Genomic DNA, 14,456 nt, shown 5'->3' on the forward strand with positions numbered 1-14,456 from the left:
GACTGTCTCATTTCTGAGACAGACTCAAGACTGAAGAACTGGTCCAGGATCACAGGGTGAGGACAGGGTGTTGCGGACACAGGAGTTGCCTGGCCCCGTCACTCTGTTCTTGAATGCAGGCAGTGAGGCTCTGACTTAGACCGGCACTTCCCACTCGAGAGAACACATCCAGAATCAAAGGGCAAATCTTTCCAGCCCTGTGTCCTCTTCCCAGTTCCCCATCTCAGCCCTGCCTTATCAACACTAAAAGTAGCACCAATAGTCCACTACGACCCGGCCCTAACCACAATCCATGGGTACCATTTTAAATATTCTAAGCATCACTTTAACAAACAGAGAAACACACGCCAGGTGCTGGTGGCTCACACCTGTAATCCTAGCTACCCAGGAAGCTGAGATGTGAGGATTGTTGTTGGAAGCCAGCCCAGGCAGGAAAGCCCGTGAGACGATTATCTCCAATGAGCCATCTAAAAACCAGAAGTGGGGCTGTGGCTCAAGTGGTAGAGCATTAGGCTTGAGTATAAAAACTCAGTGCCCAGACCCTGAGTTCAAGCCCCAAGACTGGCACCCAAAATTAAAATTAAAAAAAAAAATTCTCACTGTCTTCACCTGACCCCTGCGTGACCTTGGCAAAGCACTCAACCTCTTAAAAGCTCCTCTTCCTTCTCTAATAAGAATCTCTGGGAGCAGACTTTTCCCAGAGTGGCTGACGGGGTTAAAGGGTGGGGATGGGTGTCTCAGCCTTGGTTTCCCCATGGATGGAACCTTCCAGATTTCTCCCCCAAAGTGACCATGGCCTTGGCCAAGGCTGTCAGGCCAGGCCACCCCCAGTGAGGGACCCGTCTCATGGGGAGGGAGGGAGGCGGGGGGGGGGGCAGAAAGAGGATGAGGACTCAGGTTCTTGAGCTGAGAGCATCAGAAACCCCAACCCAGCCTAGGTTTCTGGCAGCTGTGCTGCCGGTTCCTGTTCTCGGCAGTTCTGCTGAAGTCAGACCACAGGTTCCTCTTTCTCAGGAGGAGACCAGATCAAGATGGGGCCACCTCCCTCCAGAGACAGGCCTGCCGCCCGGGGCCTGTCTGCAGCACGGGGTCCCCGGGGCTGGGAGCCCTCCTCAGCAGGGGCCCTTCCCCTGGGGGGGGCCTGAGACCCCTAGAAATGGGAGAACCGAGTCCCCTCCCCCACTTCTGGGGGAAGAAGCTGTCTAAGACTCAGGTCTAAGATTCAGCCAGGATCCACGGAGGAGGAGGAGGCTGCGGCCAGGTCCTCTCTCCCCGCAGGGGTCTGGAATCTGTGTGAGCTCGGCCGAGAAAGAAGCGGCATGCCCTCCATGAAGGCAGGGCCCTGCCAAGGGCCTATGGCACCCATTTAACAGATGACAAAACGCAGACTGAGCGTGTGCACGCCGAAGCGCAGGCAGCCAAACTGCTGCTTCTACCGACGTCTCTCTGCTTCTTCCTCCTCCACCTAGAAGTGGGGTTTGGCTTTATTACATCCCCCCCACCCCCATCCCCAGAGGTTCACAGTCCCCGAAAACACACAGGCACACACACACACACCCTTTCATCACGCAGCTGCAGGAGCCTTTGGAACAGGACGTCCATGTGTCCCTGGAGGCCGCTTCTCTCTCAGGTTGAATGTCACCTCCTCAGCAAATGCTGCCCTGACCGGCTCCCCTGTGCAAGCCGGCCGCCGGCCCTTCCTGTGATTCTCACTGCTTCCGGTAGAGTCCAGACTACAACTTACAATTGATTCTTATTTGCCTGAAAATCCCTTGGAGGCAAAGCCTTCAGTCCCCCTTCTATCCTTGAGAGCCCAGGGCTGGCTCATGGCAGGGCCCCAAGAGTCACGTGTGAGCTAACGAATCGGTGAGTGGATGAATGGATATGAATGGAGAGGCTGTGGAAAGCGAAGGGCAGATTTAGAGGCTGGATCCTAGGATCCTATCACCTTACAGGCTGTGCAAGCTTAGGCAAGATGCTTTCCCTTTCTGAGCCCCAGTGGCCTTATTCCTAAGATGGCAGTAATCAAAGCTTGCTCTATGGACTTTGCGGCCATCTCTCTCAGTCTCTTTCTATGTCTCTATGTCATGTGTCTGCCTGTCTGTCTCTCTCTCTCTCTGATAGTGCCAGGGATTGAACCCAGAGCCCCATTCATTGCAAGCAAGCACTCTACCACCACTGGAACACTGTCCACCCTGCTGTCTGTTTAAAAATGCAAATATGACCAGTCAGGTTCAGAAACTTCCAGTCCCCACAGCATGAGCCCCCTAGTCACAGGGACACCAATGCCAAGACTGCTTCCTTGGCCAGCTTTGGTGCCACCCTGGGAGGGTCTCCTGAGTGTCTTTAAGATGGGGGCGGGGGTACTCTTCACTTTGGTGGCCTCAGTGCCTAGCGGAGAGCAGGTGTCATTGTGGGCACCTACAGAGCAAACGGATGCACTTCAAAACCAATGCAATGCTCTGGAGATGTAATTTACCACGCTCTTGGGATCAAAATGGTGGCAGTCCATGTGCCCCTGAAGTGAGGGAGACCCAGGCTCCATAGTCAGACCAGCCGAAGGGGGCCAGGAAGCTGGCTCTTCATGGCCTTTCAACTTCTGCATTTTATTTTAAGTCACATTTCTAAGAAGACGAAGCAGGAATTGACAAAGCTGACCTGGCTCGGGCTCCTGTGCGCTCCACGGCAGACAAGTCACAGCAGGCCGCCACGTTTGCTGTGCGCTGAGCAGCCTGGGTGCATCCAGGCACCTGGATGTGGCTCCTCAATGGCCAACAGGTGCGCACCGGCTGGGAGATACAGCCATGGGCATACAGACCAGACAGGCCCCATGTGGCCTCTTCTAGCGCGTGGCCAGCAGCCACATCCTGCCCAGGTCAGCTGCCTGTCACCTCTGATGGTTCAGGGCAGCAAAGGTTCTGCTGGAGATTCCCCTGCCCCAGGCCCCTGAGAAGTGAGACCTCCAGCCTGGATCCAAAAGAGCACACGCAGCCTCTTAGGGGGCCCGACTCCCCATCAAGTCAGACTCACAGCCCTGTCTGGCCCCCGAACCTAATCAATGCCCCCCCTCCCCAGCCTCAGCCCTCCTTGATCTCAGCCCTGCCTATGGCTCTTCCCCTGTGTGTGTGTCCTTGTCACCCACTGTGACCTGTGTCCATCTTCAGGAGCCACAGGGAATGTGACTGTTGAGCTGCATCCCCAATGCCTGGCATTGGCTTGGGACAGCGCCAGCGTGGGAAATCTCTGCTGGGTGAGACCTCGTTTCCTCACCTGCAGAATGGCAGTGCACCCTGCCTCCCCTCCCAGGTGACCACAGGACAAAATGCGGCCAGGTGTGGGATGAACGCAGAAGCACAGGCACTACACGCCAGAGCAGGGGTGCCGCCCACGACGTCACTCCACCCACGTTAGCCTCCGCGCTCCACCGAAGCACCAACCTGGGTGTGTGTGTGTACCGAAACTTGAACTCAGGCCTCTAGCTCTTGCTTGGCTTTTTGGTCCACTTCTGGGTTGGGTTTTGCCTCTTGTTTTTGTTTTATGGTGGTTAATGGGAGGTGAGAGTCTCCTGGCTTTGTCTGCTCAGGTTGGCTTTGAACCCAGGTCCTCAGCTATCAGCCTCTTGAGTGGCTAAGATTGCAGGCGTGAGCCACTGCTATTGTTACTAGGCAGAAACAGTCTTAGTTTTAGGTTTGCACAGCAGTTTTTCACCAATGTGTATTATCTCTCTAAAAACATTCAAACAAACGCAAGGACTGAGAGGCCAGGGCTTCCTGGGGAGCACAGAGCTCCAGCTCACAGCAGGGGCCTGGCCTCGTCTGCCTTCCACCGCACCCCAGACTCATCTCTCCTGGCCAGGAGCAAGTGCAGGGAGAGCCTGGACAGCAGCTCTCTGGGGTCTGCCTGGAGGGGCCCTGGGCTGGGCCGGGCTGGGCATAGCCATCCCATAGCAGCAGCTTTTGGACCTTTTTCAAACTCAGAATCTGCACACCATACAGATGGTAGGAAACCTCCAGTCTGGTCCTCCTACAATTTTATAAACGAGGAAAGAGAGACATGAAGAAGGCACTGAGATGCCCATGTGGAAGCCTAGAGATGAAGAGAGAATAAAGAGGCCTTTGGGGGAGTGAGTGATGTGAGAGCCTGCCTGAGCCTCAGCTCTGTTCACTGATCTGGGGCATGTGACTCTGGACAACACACACACACACACACACACACACACACACACACACACACACACACACACACACACACACACGTCAGCCTGTCAGCTTCCTCATCTGTAAATGAATGCCTTGGTTAATCTGACAAAACTCCTGAGAAAAATCAACTTCAAGGAGAAGAGATTTGTTTTGGCTCATGGCTTCAGAGCTTTCTGTCCGTGGTTGCTGACTTCATTGCTTTGAGCCCCAACGTGAGACAGAGCATCATGAGGGCAGGGAAGCGTGGGGATAGAGGAGACCGCCTACCTGTGGCAGCCGGGAAACAGACAGACAGACACACACACAGAGAGACACACAAACACAGACACAGAGTGACAGAGACAGACACAGAGATACATACACACAGAGACACAGAGTGACACACAGAAAGAAACAGAAAGAGACAGACAGACAGACAGAAGGCACAATCCTTCAGCCCTTGAGTCTTTAAGAGACATTCCCGCACCAAACTAGAACAGTTAAACTTTTTTCACACTAAGGCCCTGAGAAGGTGAACCTGTCCCAGGTCACATGGCTAACCCAGCCTCTGGATTTGCACCTGTATCTAACTCCAGGGCCCGGTGTGTGCGCCCTTCTGCTGTAACCTCTAGACCGTCAGGTCTGGAACTTGGGGTGCCCTCCTCGTAGGGACTGACAAGGTGCAGCGCAGGGCTTGGCCTATCAGCTTCCCCGGCCTCCCGCTGGCCCCCGGGTCTCTGGTCCAGCCCCGCTAGGACCTACCTCCATCCTTCCTGACCTGCTTCTGATCACATCTCACATCTTGTGGGGTGAAGAATGTCACCTTGCTTCCTATCTGCTGCCCTTGTGGTTGGCTGGGGAGGGGGGCGGCAGGGGCAGGGGTGAGGCTAACCTCATTGTTGTCTTATATGGTCATTTAAATCTCCCAGGGCTTCCTCCAAGGGCCAAAAATAATCCAGAGACACAGCAGCTGTGTCCAGCACACACAGAGGACTCGGCCATCTGCTTTGGTTCAGAGCCCTGTGTCTGTCTGTCACTCAGCCTCTCTCTCTCTCTCTCTCTCTCTCTCTCTCTCTCTCTCTCTCTCTCTCTCTCTCTCTCTCTCTCTCTCTCTCTTCATCCTCAATTCTGCCTCCCACCATGACCTGCTTCTCCTATGCAGACTACTTTTCCCTCTTTCACTCCCGCTCTGTACCCTCCAGGTCCCCGGCGCCCCCCGAGCCCCCGCCGGCCCGAGCGCCCATGGGCTTGTTCCAGGGGGTGATGCAGAAGTACAACAGCAGCTTGTTCAAGTCCTCCCAGCTGGCGTAAGTGACCCCCACCAGCCCCCGGGCCGTGGCCAAGCTCACCCCCCCCCCCGGGGTGGCAAGAGGGATGGGGGTGGGAAGCAGGTCCTCAGCTTCAGGACAGCAGGAGGTACCAAGCTGGCATCTTCCAGGTCAAGTCCGCCCAAAAATGTGTCTTCTAGATTCTGCTGCCCCCACTGAGCTGGGCTGTGGCCAGAGATCACGGTCTTCCTGGAATGGGTGCCTCGGAGGATCGCGGGTGGGGCTGGGTGCTGAGGTATCCCACGGGGCCTGGATCTGGGTTTCCAGCAGATGGAAGACCTAGAGGAGCAGGACCACAGACCCAAGGTGCTCCCTATCTACTGTTTGTCTCCCCAGGTCCCTCTTTGGGGGGGGTCCATCTGAGAAAATCCTAAATCTCTCCACCCACAGCTCGTGTTTGGCTTTGCTGTTTTCAGGTGTCACATGCCAAAAGTCAGAATCATCCAAGCCACAGAGCGTTGGAGCTGCCGGGCACCCGGGCACTAGGCTAATGGGCTTGGAGAATAGCTGCTTCTTCTCCCTCCTCTGTACCCCAGAGTGACTTTGGAAGCAGCTAAGAGCAAAACGGGGGCCCCCAGAGAGGATGCCAGGGCCAGGGCCCCATCCTACTGCAGAGAGCAGAGGGGCAGCTGGCCACACACTCCTTCCCAGCCTTTCCACCCTGTTGCCACCGTGTCCCTGGAGCTTCCCGGGCTTGGCAGTCTGAAAAGAGACCCTGTTCTGGTCTCTGCCACTTCCCCGTGACAGCTGGAGAGGAGCTGGCCCCACCCCCACCCCAGACCCCACTTCGGTGCAACACAGGATTGGAGAAGAAAAGTAGTTTCCATTCAGCTTGCTAGTTCCCAGTGGCCTGCCCCTCCCCGTCATGAGGAAGGGACTGTGTCTGAATTCATGGGGAAGCCATCCAGGTCTGTGTGCCATAGCAGAGGCACCCACAATGGGCTGCTGGTCCTGAGGGGGTCCCTTACCAAACCCACAAGGCTAGCCAGGCCCTTCCCTTCCAGTTCGGCAGTGTGTACTTACCCCTCTGGGCTTTTCCTGAGGTGGGGGCGGGGAGGGGCTGTTCTAAGTGGAACTCCATAGCAGTGCTGAGTGGAGACTTATCGGTTCCTCGCTGGGTTTGCGGTTTCACTGCTATGTGCAAGCTGATGTTATTAAGAACCAGAAAGGCCGAGTCAGAAGGAAGTGTTTTGTGTTTCGGGTGCTGGAGTAAGTGTCAGACAGGGGGCGAGGGCTGGGGTTTGGAGCCCCTTAGAACCCATCCTATCCGAAGCACCCCCCTTTCCCCCTCCTCCCCACCCCCCCCTGTAGAGGAAGTGCTGGGCACTAGGCTGGCCTCCAGTCTCTCCTCTTTGGGAAGTATGTTTGGGAGTCACACTAACTCATTGATGATGGGGAGGGGAGCTCAAAGAATGAATGAATGAACAGAGTGACTTTAACAAGCCAAGCAGAGTTGCACTTCACATAGCCCTGACTTTTTTATTTTTATTTTTGGCAGTCGTGGGGCTTGAACTCTGGGCCTGGGTGCTGTGCCTGAGCTCTTCAGCTCAAGGCCAGCCCTGAATTCTTAACATTTCAAAGTTTTACACTGTAAAGGCTTCCCAGGAATTAACCTGTCAAGCATTTACACTTTTAAGACAATCTGCTAGATGGACCAGGGGTGAGGATAAGGGTGGACAAAAGAAAGGGTGCTACGGAGAGCCCTGGGGTTACTCACAGGCCTGCTGTGCACTGGAGCGCCCCCTTGAGGACGGCATTGCGTCAAGGTAGCCTTGGATTCATGGATGGCATATCCGCCATACCATTGGCCACTGGGGCTCCCAGCCTGAACCCTCTTGGTATAACATCAGCTTCAGCCATGGAAAGCCACAGGGACAGAGGGGACATCCAAGTCTCTCTCAGCCACTGGGCTGTAGGAACTGAGCACCTGTCCTGGGACCAGCTGGGACAAGCCATCAGGGGCTCCTGACCACCAGCTTGCCTTGGGGACAGGGGCTTCCTGGCCTGGCCTCTTCTGGAGCTACTTCTTGCTCTCACAGGGCCATGGACCCTGTGCTGAAGGCCATCAAGGAAGGCAATGAAGAGGCCTTGAAGGTCATGATCAAGGATGGGAAGAACCTCGCTGAGCCCAACAAGGAAGGTTGGCTGCCACTCCACGAGGCTGCCTACTACGGCCAACTGGGCTGCCTGAAGGTCCTGCAGCAAGGTGAGGGGTGCTGCTGGGCCAGCAGTGGGGACACCATCAGGGAAAAGGGCTCGAGCTCTGGAACAGGGTAGGGTGGACAGTCAGGGTAGGGTGGACAGTCAGGGTGGGGTGGACAGTCAGGGTGGGGTGGACAGTCAGGGTAGGGTGGACAGTCAGGGTGGGGTGCTTGTTCCCACCCCTGACTCCATCTCTCCAGGCCTCCCAGGCAGAGCAGCCTGATTCCTAGAAAAGGAAGGAGGGAGGACTGACTTTGGGGGGGCAGCCGCAGCCAACTTGTTCCAGAATGTTCCAGAGGATGATTTGGTGTGGAAAATACCGCAGCTGCTGCGGTGCCCTGCCAAGGCTGTCCCTACCAGCTGTGGGACCCTAAGCTCACCCTATTCCCTCTCACCCCCCTGCCAGATTCAGTTGGTTAATACCTGCAGGAGGGGGTCAGCAAGGCGCTCAGGCAGCCCACACCCCCAGAAGAGAGCCCACTGAGCATCCTCCCGCCATGCTCAGCAGTGACTGGTGGGAGGGCAACAGAAGACAAGAACTTTGAGGACTTGGGGGCTCAATCAGGGGGCTCAATCAGAGGAGGTAGCGGGACATTGAAATAGCTCTGTGAAGGGACAAGGACAAAGATCCCATGACAGATGAATCTTTGGAATTGCAGGGGTGAGGGGGGCTAGGAGGTCTATGTGTTGGAGGGTGGGTACCTTTCTTCATGGAGTCCCTGGTCTCTCTCCAGCATACCCGGGGGCCATCGATCAGCGCACACTGCAGGAAGAGACGGCTCTGTACCTGGCCACATGTCGTGAACACCTGGACTGCCTGCTGTCACTGCTCCAGGCTGGGGCAGAGCCTGACATCTCCAACAAGTCTCGCGAGACACCACTCTACAAAGGTGAGTCCTGGGTTTGCTGCAGCACAGGCCCGCAGTAAGATGTTCTCAGATGCCTCACTTATATACTTGAATCATTCATTCACATGTCATCGCTCAGAATCTTGTCCCAAGCCAGGCATGCCGAGGGCACTGGGCTCAAGGATGAGAAGCTACAGCCCATGCTGTGGGCTTTCCCAAGCTGGGCACCCACTCAGTCAACAGCAATGAAGGGCTTGGCAAAGGCCTTGGGGGAACACAGGGGAAGGAATGCCTGGGAGGAGATGGCAGAGCTGAATCCAAAGAGGAGGATTTACCAGTTGGCCACGCTGGGACACAGCATGGGCAAAAGCTGAGAGACAGGAGGGTGTGCACCTCTAGGATGTGTGTGTGTGTGTGTGTGTGTGTGTGTGTGTGTGTGTGTGTGTGTGTGTGTGTGACACTGTAGTGGGGCTTGAACTCAGGACCTCACGCTCTTGCTTAGCTTTTTGCTCATGGCTAGTGCTCTACCACTTGAATCATAGCTCCACTCCTGGCTTTTTTTGGTCCTGGGTGCTGTCCTTGAGCTTTTTAACTCAAGGCTGGGTGCTCTACCACTTAAATCACAGCTCCACTTCTGGCTTTTTGGTGATTACGTGGAGATGAGTCCCATGGACTTTCCTGCCCGGTCTGGCTTTCAACCACGATCCTTAGATCTCAGCCTCTTGAGTAGTTGTGAGCCACTGACACCTAGCTTGGAATATTTGTTCAGGAAAAAAAAATGATTCTTCTTTCCTTGCTCCATTCATCATTCAAGATAGTAGTTGGCTGCCCTAGCAGGGCCCAGGGTCACAGGCATCTGGATGAAAAACAACTGGCACTTGTTGGGCACCTTCTATGCATGCCATCGTTCCCATCTGTGCAGGAGGGAGGGAGGCATTGCCACCTTCCCAGGTTATGGATGAGGACTTAGGCACAGAGATGGAGACTGAGTTATCCAAGCTCACACAGCCAGCAAACGGAGTCTCAGGGTCTCAGCTCAGGGAGGAGGAAATCAGCACATGCTCTGAACCCCGACGTTCTAGATAATCTAGCTCATGCCACTGCTTCAGAAATCAGTTGGGACTTCCATAAACTCCAATGCCTTTGTACTGTGAGAACTACAGACACCCTTGGCTCCCCTGTGCCTGGTATCTGGTGTTCAGAATGTTCGTGGGCGGTGGGGTCTGGGAAGCGGGTCGTGATCTGCTGGAGAAGTGTGATCTGTGGGTGGAAGGGTCTTTGTCCACTCACGTGGATGCACCAGCACCTGCACTGGGGCCTCTGCCGTCCCAAAGAGAGCTCCCAGGAACGAGCGTGAGCCACAGCCAGGAGCCGGGCCCTGGCTCTGCAGTGTGCCAAGCCCAGTCTGTGCCCCCTGCCCTCGCTGGGTTGGGCCTCCCAGCATCCTCTCCGGAGCTTTGGTGACCTATTTTAAGTTGACAAGGCTGGGAGAGGTGGAGAGCTCCTGCTCCCATTGGGAATGTTCCATAACATTTCTTCTCCCTGTCTCCATGTCTCCTCCCCTGGTACTGACCCTGGCTTCCCCGGTGGCTAATTTTGACCTGTGTCCAACACCAAGAGCAGCCCTCAGGGGGGATCTGGGGGCTAGACACCTTTGGGGTGTCAAGACAGAGGAAACAGGAAGAGGAGGGGTTGAGCAGGTTGAGAAATAGAAGCTGCACTGATAACACGTTTATCCCAAATTAACTGAGTAACCTTTGGAGGTGGGGGAGGTTATGTATGTATGGTGCTGTCTACTCATCCACTAGAAGGTTCTTCCGGTCTAAGTAATGTGGGGGACCAAAGCAGGTAGCATTGGAGGGGGAGACAAGTTAAGGACATCCTGGAACATGCCAGGGGAGAGAAGGCCACATACTGTTTGTGCAAGTCACTTACCTTGGTTTCCTGTCTGTGGAAGGGGTAACATCACCTTTTACAAGGGCAGTTGAGATGATCAAGCTAGCCAATCAGTCGTGGAAAGCACTTAACAGAGTGTGGAGCACAGATCCAGCCTTCTCTTTCTATCAGCAAAGGCTAATGCTAATATCAGCGTTATTATAATCAAGTGCTCTAGGTTCAGAGCAGAGACAGAGCTTGAGACAGACCCCCTGTAGCCACTTGTTGAATGAATGGCTAATGGATGGATGGATGGATGAGTGAATGAATGGACAAACCAGCAAATGAATCCAGGGCTGCGCAGGCCTTTGCCGGGGTTCTGCCGACACGCTTCTCCCCGGCACACGCAGCCTGTGAGCGCAAGAACGCAGCGGCGGTGAGGATTCTGGTGCAGCACAACGCAGATGCCAACCATCGCTGCAACCGAGGCTGGACGGCGCTCCACGAGTCCGTGTCACGCAATGACCTGGAGGTCATGGAGATCCTGGTGGGCGGCGGCGCCAAGGTGGAGGCCAAGAACGCCTACGGCATCACTCCCTTATTCGTGGCAGCCCAGAGTGGGCAGCTGGAGGCGCTGAGGTTCCTGGCCAAGCATGGTGAGTGTGGCGTGAAGCCCCTGGGTACAGCTGGGCGAGCCTCCGGTGTCATCATCATCCGGGAGCCGTCGCCCATGCAGGCTTCGTCTATCAAGTTGCAGAACTAGCCAGATTCTTAGCCTCTTGAAGCTCCAACCACAATTTGTTTTTTAACCATGCCACACTTTAGAGCATCTCAGCTGATTTTGAGACCACCTCCCTCCTTTGGCTGTGATGAAATCCAGGATGGAAAAGGGACATGTCCACATGCCCCCCACCTCCCCTCCCGCCCCCCCCCCCCGTGAATTACTGGCAGAGCTGGGATTTGAACCCAAGACTTTTCCCTCTTTGCTTGTGAAAAATCTAAACAGGAGATGCCAAAACAATAGAGCCTGTATTAGGATATCCTAGTGGCAAGAGGTCCCGAGGCCTGGAAAGACGTTCTTGTGGTTGAAGAGCAGTAGTGTATTGTGATTTTCCCCAAGAACACCTGGAATTTCCTTTCCCCCTCTATGGAAAGTAGTCCCAGAAAGGTTGGGGGCCAGGTAGCTCTGGAACATTCTGCTACGCACAAACACAGACTATGCCACTGAAGGTTTCCCCAAAGCCATGGGAGTAAGGGAGGGTCCTCACCCCATTTAAGACACAAGGATTGCTCATCTCAGGAGGGTGAAGAGATCTGTGCCTAGATCTGAGCCTTGACTCAGCCCCGTCTCCCTCTGGCCCCAAACCGTGCCCTGCTTGAGCACGGCCCCTCGGCCTGGAAAGAGACCGACAGGAGACTGTGTCAGACAGGCATCCATGTGCACAGCACGAGCCTGAGCGGTCAGGAAAACAGACCCCAAGGGTGCCCCGCCCCCTCCAGGGACAAACCTGGACCAACCAGCAGGAGAACAAAGCGACCCAAGCAGGGTCCTAGGAGCCCAAGGTCCAGCAGGCCCTGGGAAGAGGGCAGGGCGCTCAGCGGGTGAGGCTGGGCCCGCCAGCTCCACACATCTGCCCAGCCTCCTGCAGATGAAGTGTCAGGGGCTGCTCCTCCCACTTTGGGGGCTGAGACTGCTTTTCAGTCCAAATATTTTCTTTGTGTGAGCAGCCAGTTTTGCTGGAGACACCTTGCCTTTTGTAGAGCCTGAGAGAAGTGTGGTAGCTCTCCTGCTCCTCCTCCTCCTCTTCCTCTTCCTCTTCTTCCTCCTCCTCCTCCTCCTCCTCTTCTTCCTCCTCCTCCTCCTCCTCCTCCTCCTCCTCTTCCTCTTCTTCCTCCCCCTCCTCCTCCTTCTCCTCCTCCTCCTCCTCCTCCTCCTCTTCCTCGCCTGGGCACTGTCCCTGTGTTCCTTTGTTCAAGGCTAGCTCTCTTCCATGTTAAGCCACAGTGCCACTTCTGGTTTTCTAGTGGTTTATTGGAATAAGAGTCTCAGGGACTTTCCTGCCCAGGCTGGCTTTGAACCATGGTCCTCAGATCTTAGACTCCCGAGTAGCTAGGATTATAGAAGTGAGCTACCAGCACCTAGCTGGTGGCTCTTCTTTGGCAGGTCAGGCAGGACCAGCCTGTGCCCAGGGCCAGCTCCTAGACATCTGGCACTGGCTGGGCATTGTCACTGTGATATTGTGTTGAGAGATTTGCTTACAATGCCATATATATACCCAGCAACAAGGGATTTTGGCTTCTGGTGAACAGATGGGTAATCTGAGGCTTCTAGAGGTTACCTGGAGCCAGGCACTGGTGGCTTCTGCCTGTAAGCCTAACTATACAGGTGGTTGGGATGTAAGATCATAGTTCAGGGCATGCCTGGGAGAAAAGTCTGTGAGACTCTTGGCTCCAAATAACCAGCAAAAAACAAAACAAAACAAGAAATACAAAACAGATGGAGCTCCAGCCTTGAGCAAAAAAACGACCTAAGCAACAGTGCTCAGGCCCTGAGTTCAAGCCCCAGTACCAGCCCAAAATAAAAGAATAGAATAATAAAAATAAAGGAAGCCACCAGAAACCTCAACTTGTCCTTGTCTGCCGCCAAGGCCTGAGCTGTTTCTGCTAGGACAGAAACTGATCTACTGTCATGGAGCATGAAATTGCCAGGCAGAGCCTTTGATGGCAGCCCATACTGGTGAGCCTCAACTATCTGGGCTCGTGTGGGCCCCTCTGCAGAAGAACCACGTGCAGACGCTTCTCACCCTGCAGAAGGCGCAGGAGAGTGAGCAGAAGGCAGAATATCGGCAGGCTCAGTTCCCCTTCCTACCCGCACAGCTCAGGGCTTGCCTCCAAGGGGGTGGAGGTAATCTCACTTCTGGCAGAAAAAGCAGCAAATTCCAACTGATAAAAAGATTGGGGCTTCATTTATGAGGAGCTTCTTTTCATCAGGAGCTCACTGTGGGCTAGGAGGCTGCTCCTGGAGCAGAGCCTGGGTGTCTTAGGCCTAGGAGTGTGGCCTCTACCCTCAGACTGGCTGCGTTTGGGTCAGTATGTGTGAACTAGGAGGACTGAAACACATTATCTGAGTTCTCTGGAGCTGGGAGCAGCATTAAAGTCCCAGGGTTATAGATTCAGAGATAGGAGCAGCTAGGCACCCAGCACATAGTAAGTGCTCAGTAAAAAGCCGGTGTCATTGCATGCAGTTGTTGTTGGTCTCTAAGATACCTGTGCTCTGGCTGGCAGGGCTCTGGGTCTCAAAGTCTCCTGAGGAATCTGGGGTGGCCCTAGAATTGACTCCTGCTTTCTAGGGGACCATGGGGGTTAGCTTAGCAGTGCCCAGCATGGGAAGGCATACATCAAGGCAGGGCTGTCCATCCTTTACCACTCTGATTCTCTGATCCTAGGTGCTGACATTAATACGCAGGCCAGTGACAGCGCATCTGCGCTCTACGAGGCCTGCAAAAATGAGCACGAAGATGTGGCAGAGTTCCTGCTGTCCCAGGGCGCTGACGCCAACAGGGCCAACAAGGATGGTCTGCTCCCACTTCACATCGCCTCCAGGAAGGGCAACTACAGGTCAGCCCAGGCCCAGCCACCACAGCCCCTCAGCACAGCAATCCAGTGGTGGGGATGGGGAGGGACAGGGTAGTCCTGCTCCAAGTCCATCCCCGGGCCAGGAAGGCTCAGGAGGGGTCCATGTAGAGGACACCTGTCCAGTGGACAGAGGGAACCTTTTGGCTATGGGCAAGCATGCAGCCACCATCGGTAACCATTGCCATTAAAATGGCGCACGCCCATGCCAAGCTTTTGCCGGCACTTTGCACAGTAAGCTTTGTCGACTCTGTGACACAGATGCATTGCGATACCCAATTTGCAGATGAGGAAGCCTGAGGCACAGAGAGATGGAGGGGCTCGTCCAAGGTCACCTGGCTTATAAGATCTCAATGTCCCAGCTACGGGAATTGTGCTCAAGGCACAGATAG

The 14,456-nt window shown here is 54.9% G+C and overlaps 1 protein-coding gene across 2 annotated transcripts in view; it reads left to right on the forward strand.

Moving 5' to 3' along the window:
- The window catches only part of LOC138810492 (ankyrin repeat and SOCS box protein 2), a 35,438-nt gene that overhangs the window by 10,537 nt on the left and 10,445 nt on the right, over window positions 1-14,456 (forward strand). Inside the window, exons 3-7 of one of the 2 annotated variants that reach the window (XM_069997683.1) lie at window positions 5,381-5,485; window positions 7,546-7,712; window positions 8,443-8,598; window positions 10,842-11,087; window positions 13,878-14,049. In XM_069997683.1, coding sequence (XP_069853784.1) covers window positions 5,381-5,485; window positions 7,546-7,712; window positions 8,443-8,598; window positions 10,842-11,087; window positions 13,878-14,049 — 846 coding nt within the window. Of the gene's footprint in view, window positions 1-5,303; window positions 5,486-7,545; window positions 7,713-8,442; window positions 8,599-10,841; window positions 11,088-13,877; window positions 14,050-14,456 lie in introns of those variants that run through there. The other variant, XM_069997684.1, reaches the window with a different exon arrangement.

Source organism: Dipodomys merriami, unplaced genomic scaffold (assembly GCF_024711535.1).
Source record: "Dipodomys merriami isolate MVZ:Mamm:240054 unplaced genomic scaffold, mDipMer1.0.p SCAF_50, whole genome shotgun sequence".
NCBI lineage: Eukaryota > Metazoa > Chordata > Mammalia > Rodentia > Heteromyidae > Dipodomys > Dipodomys merriami.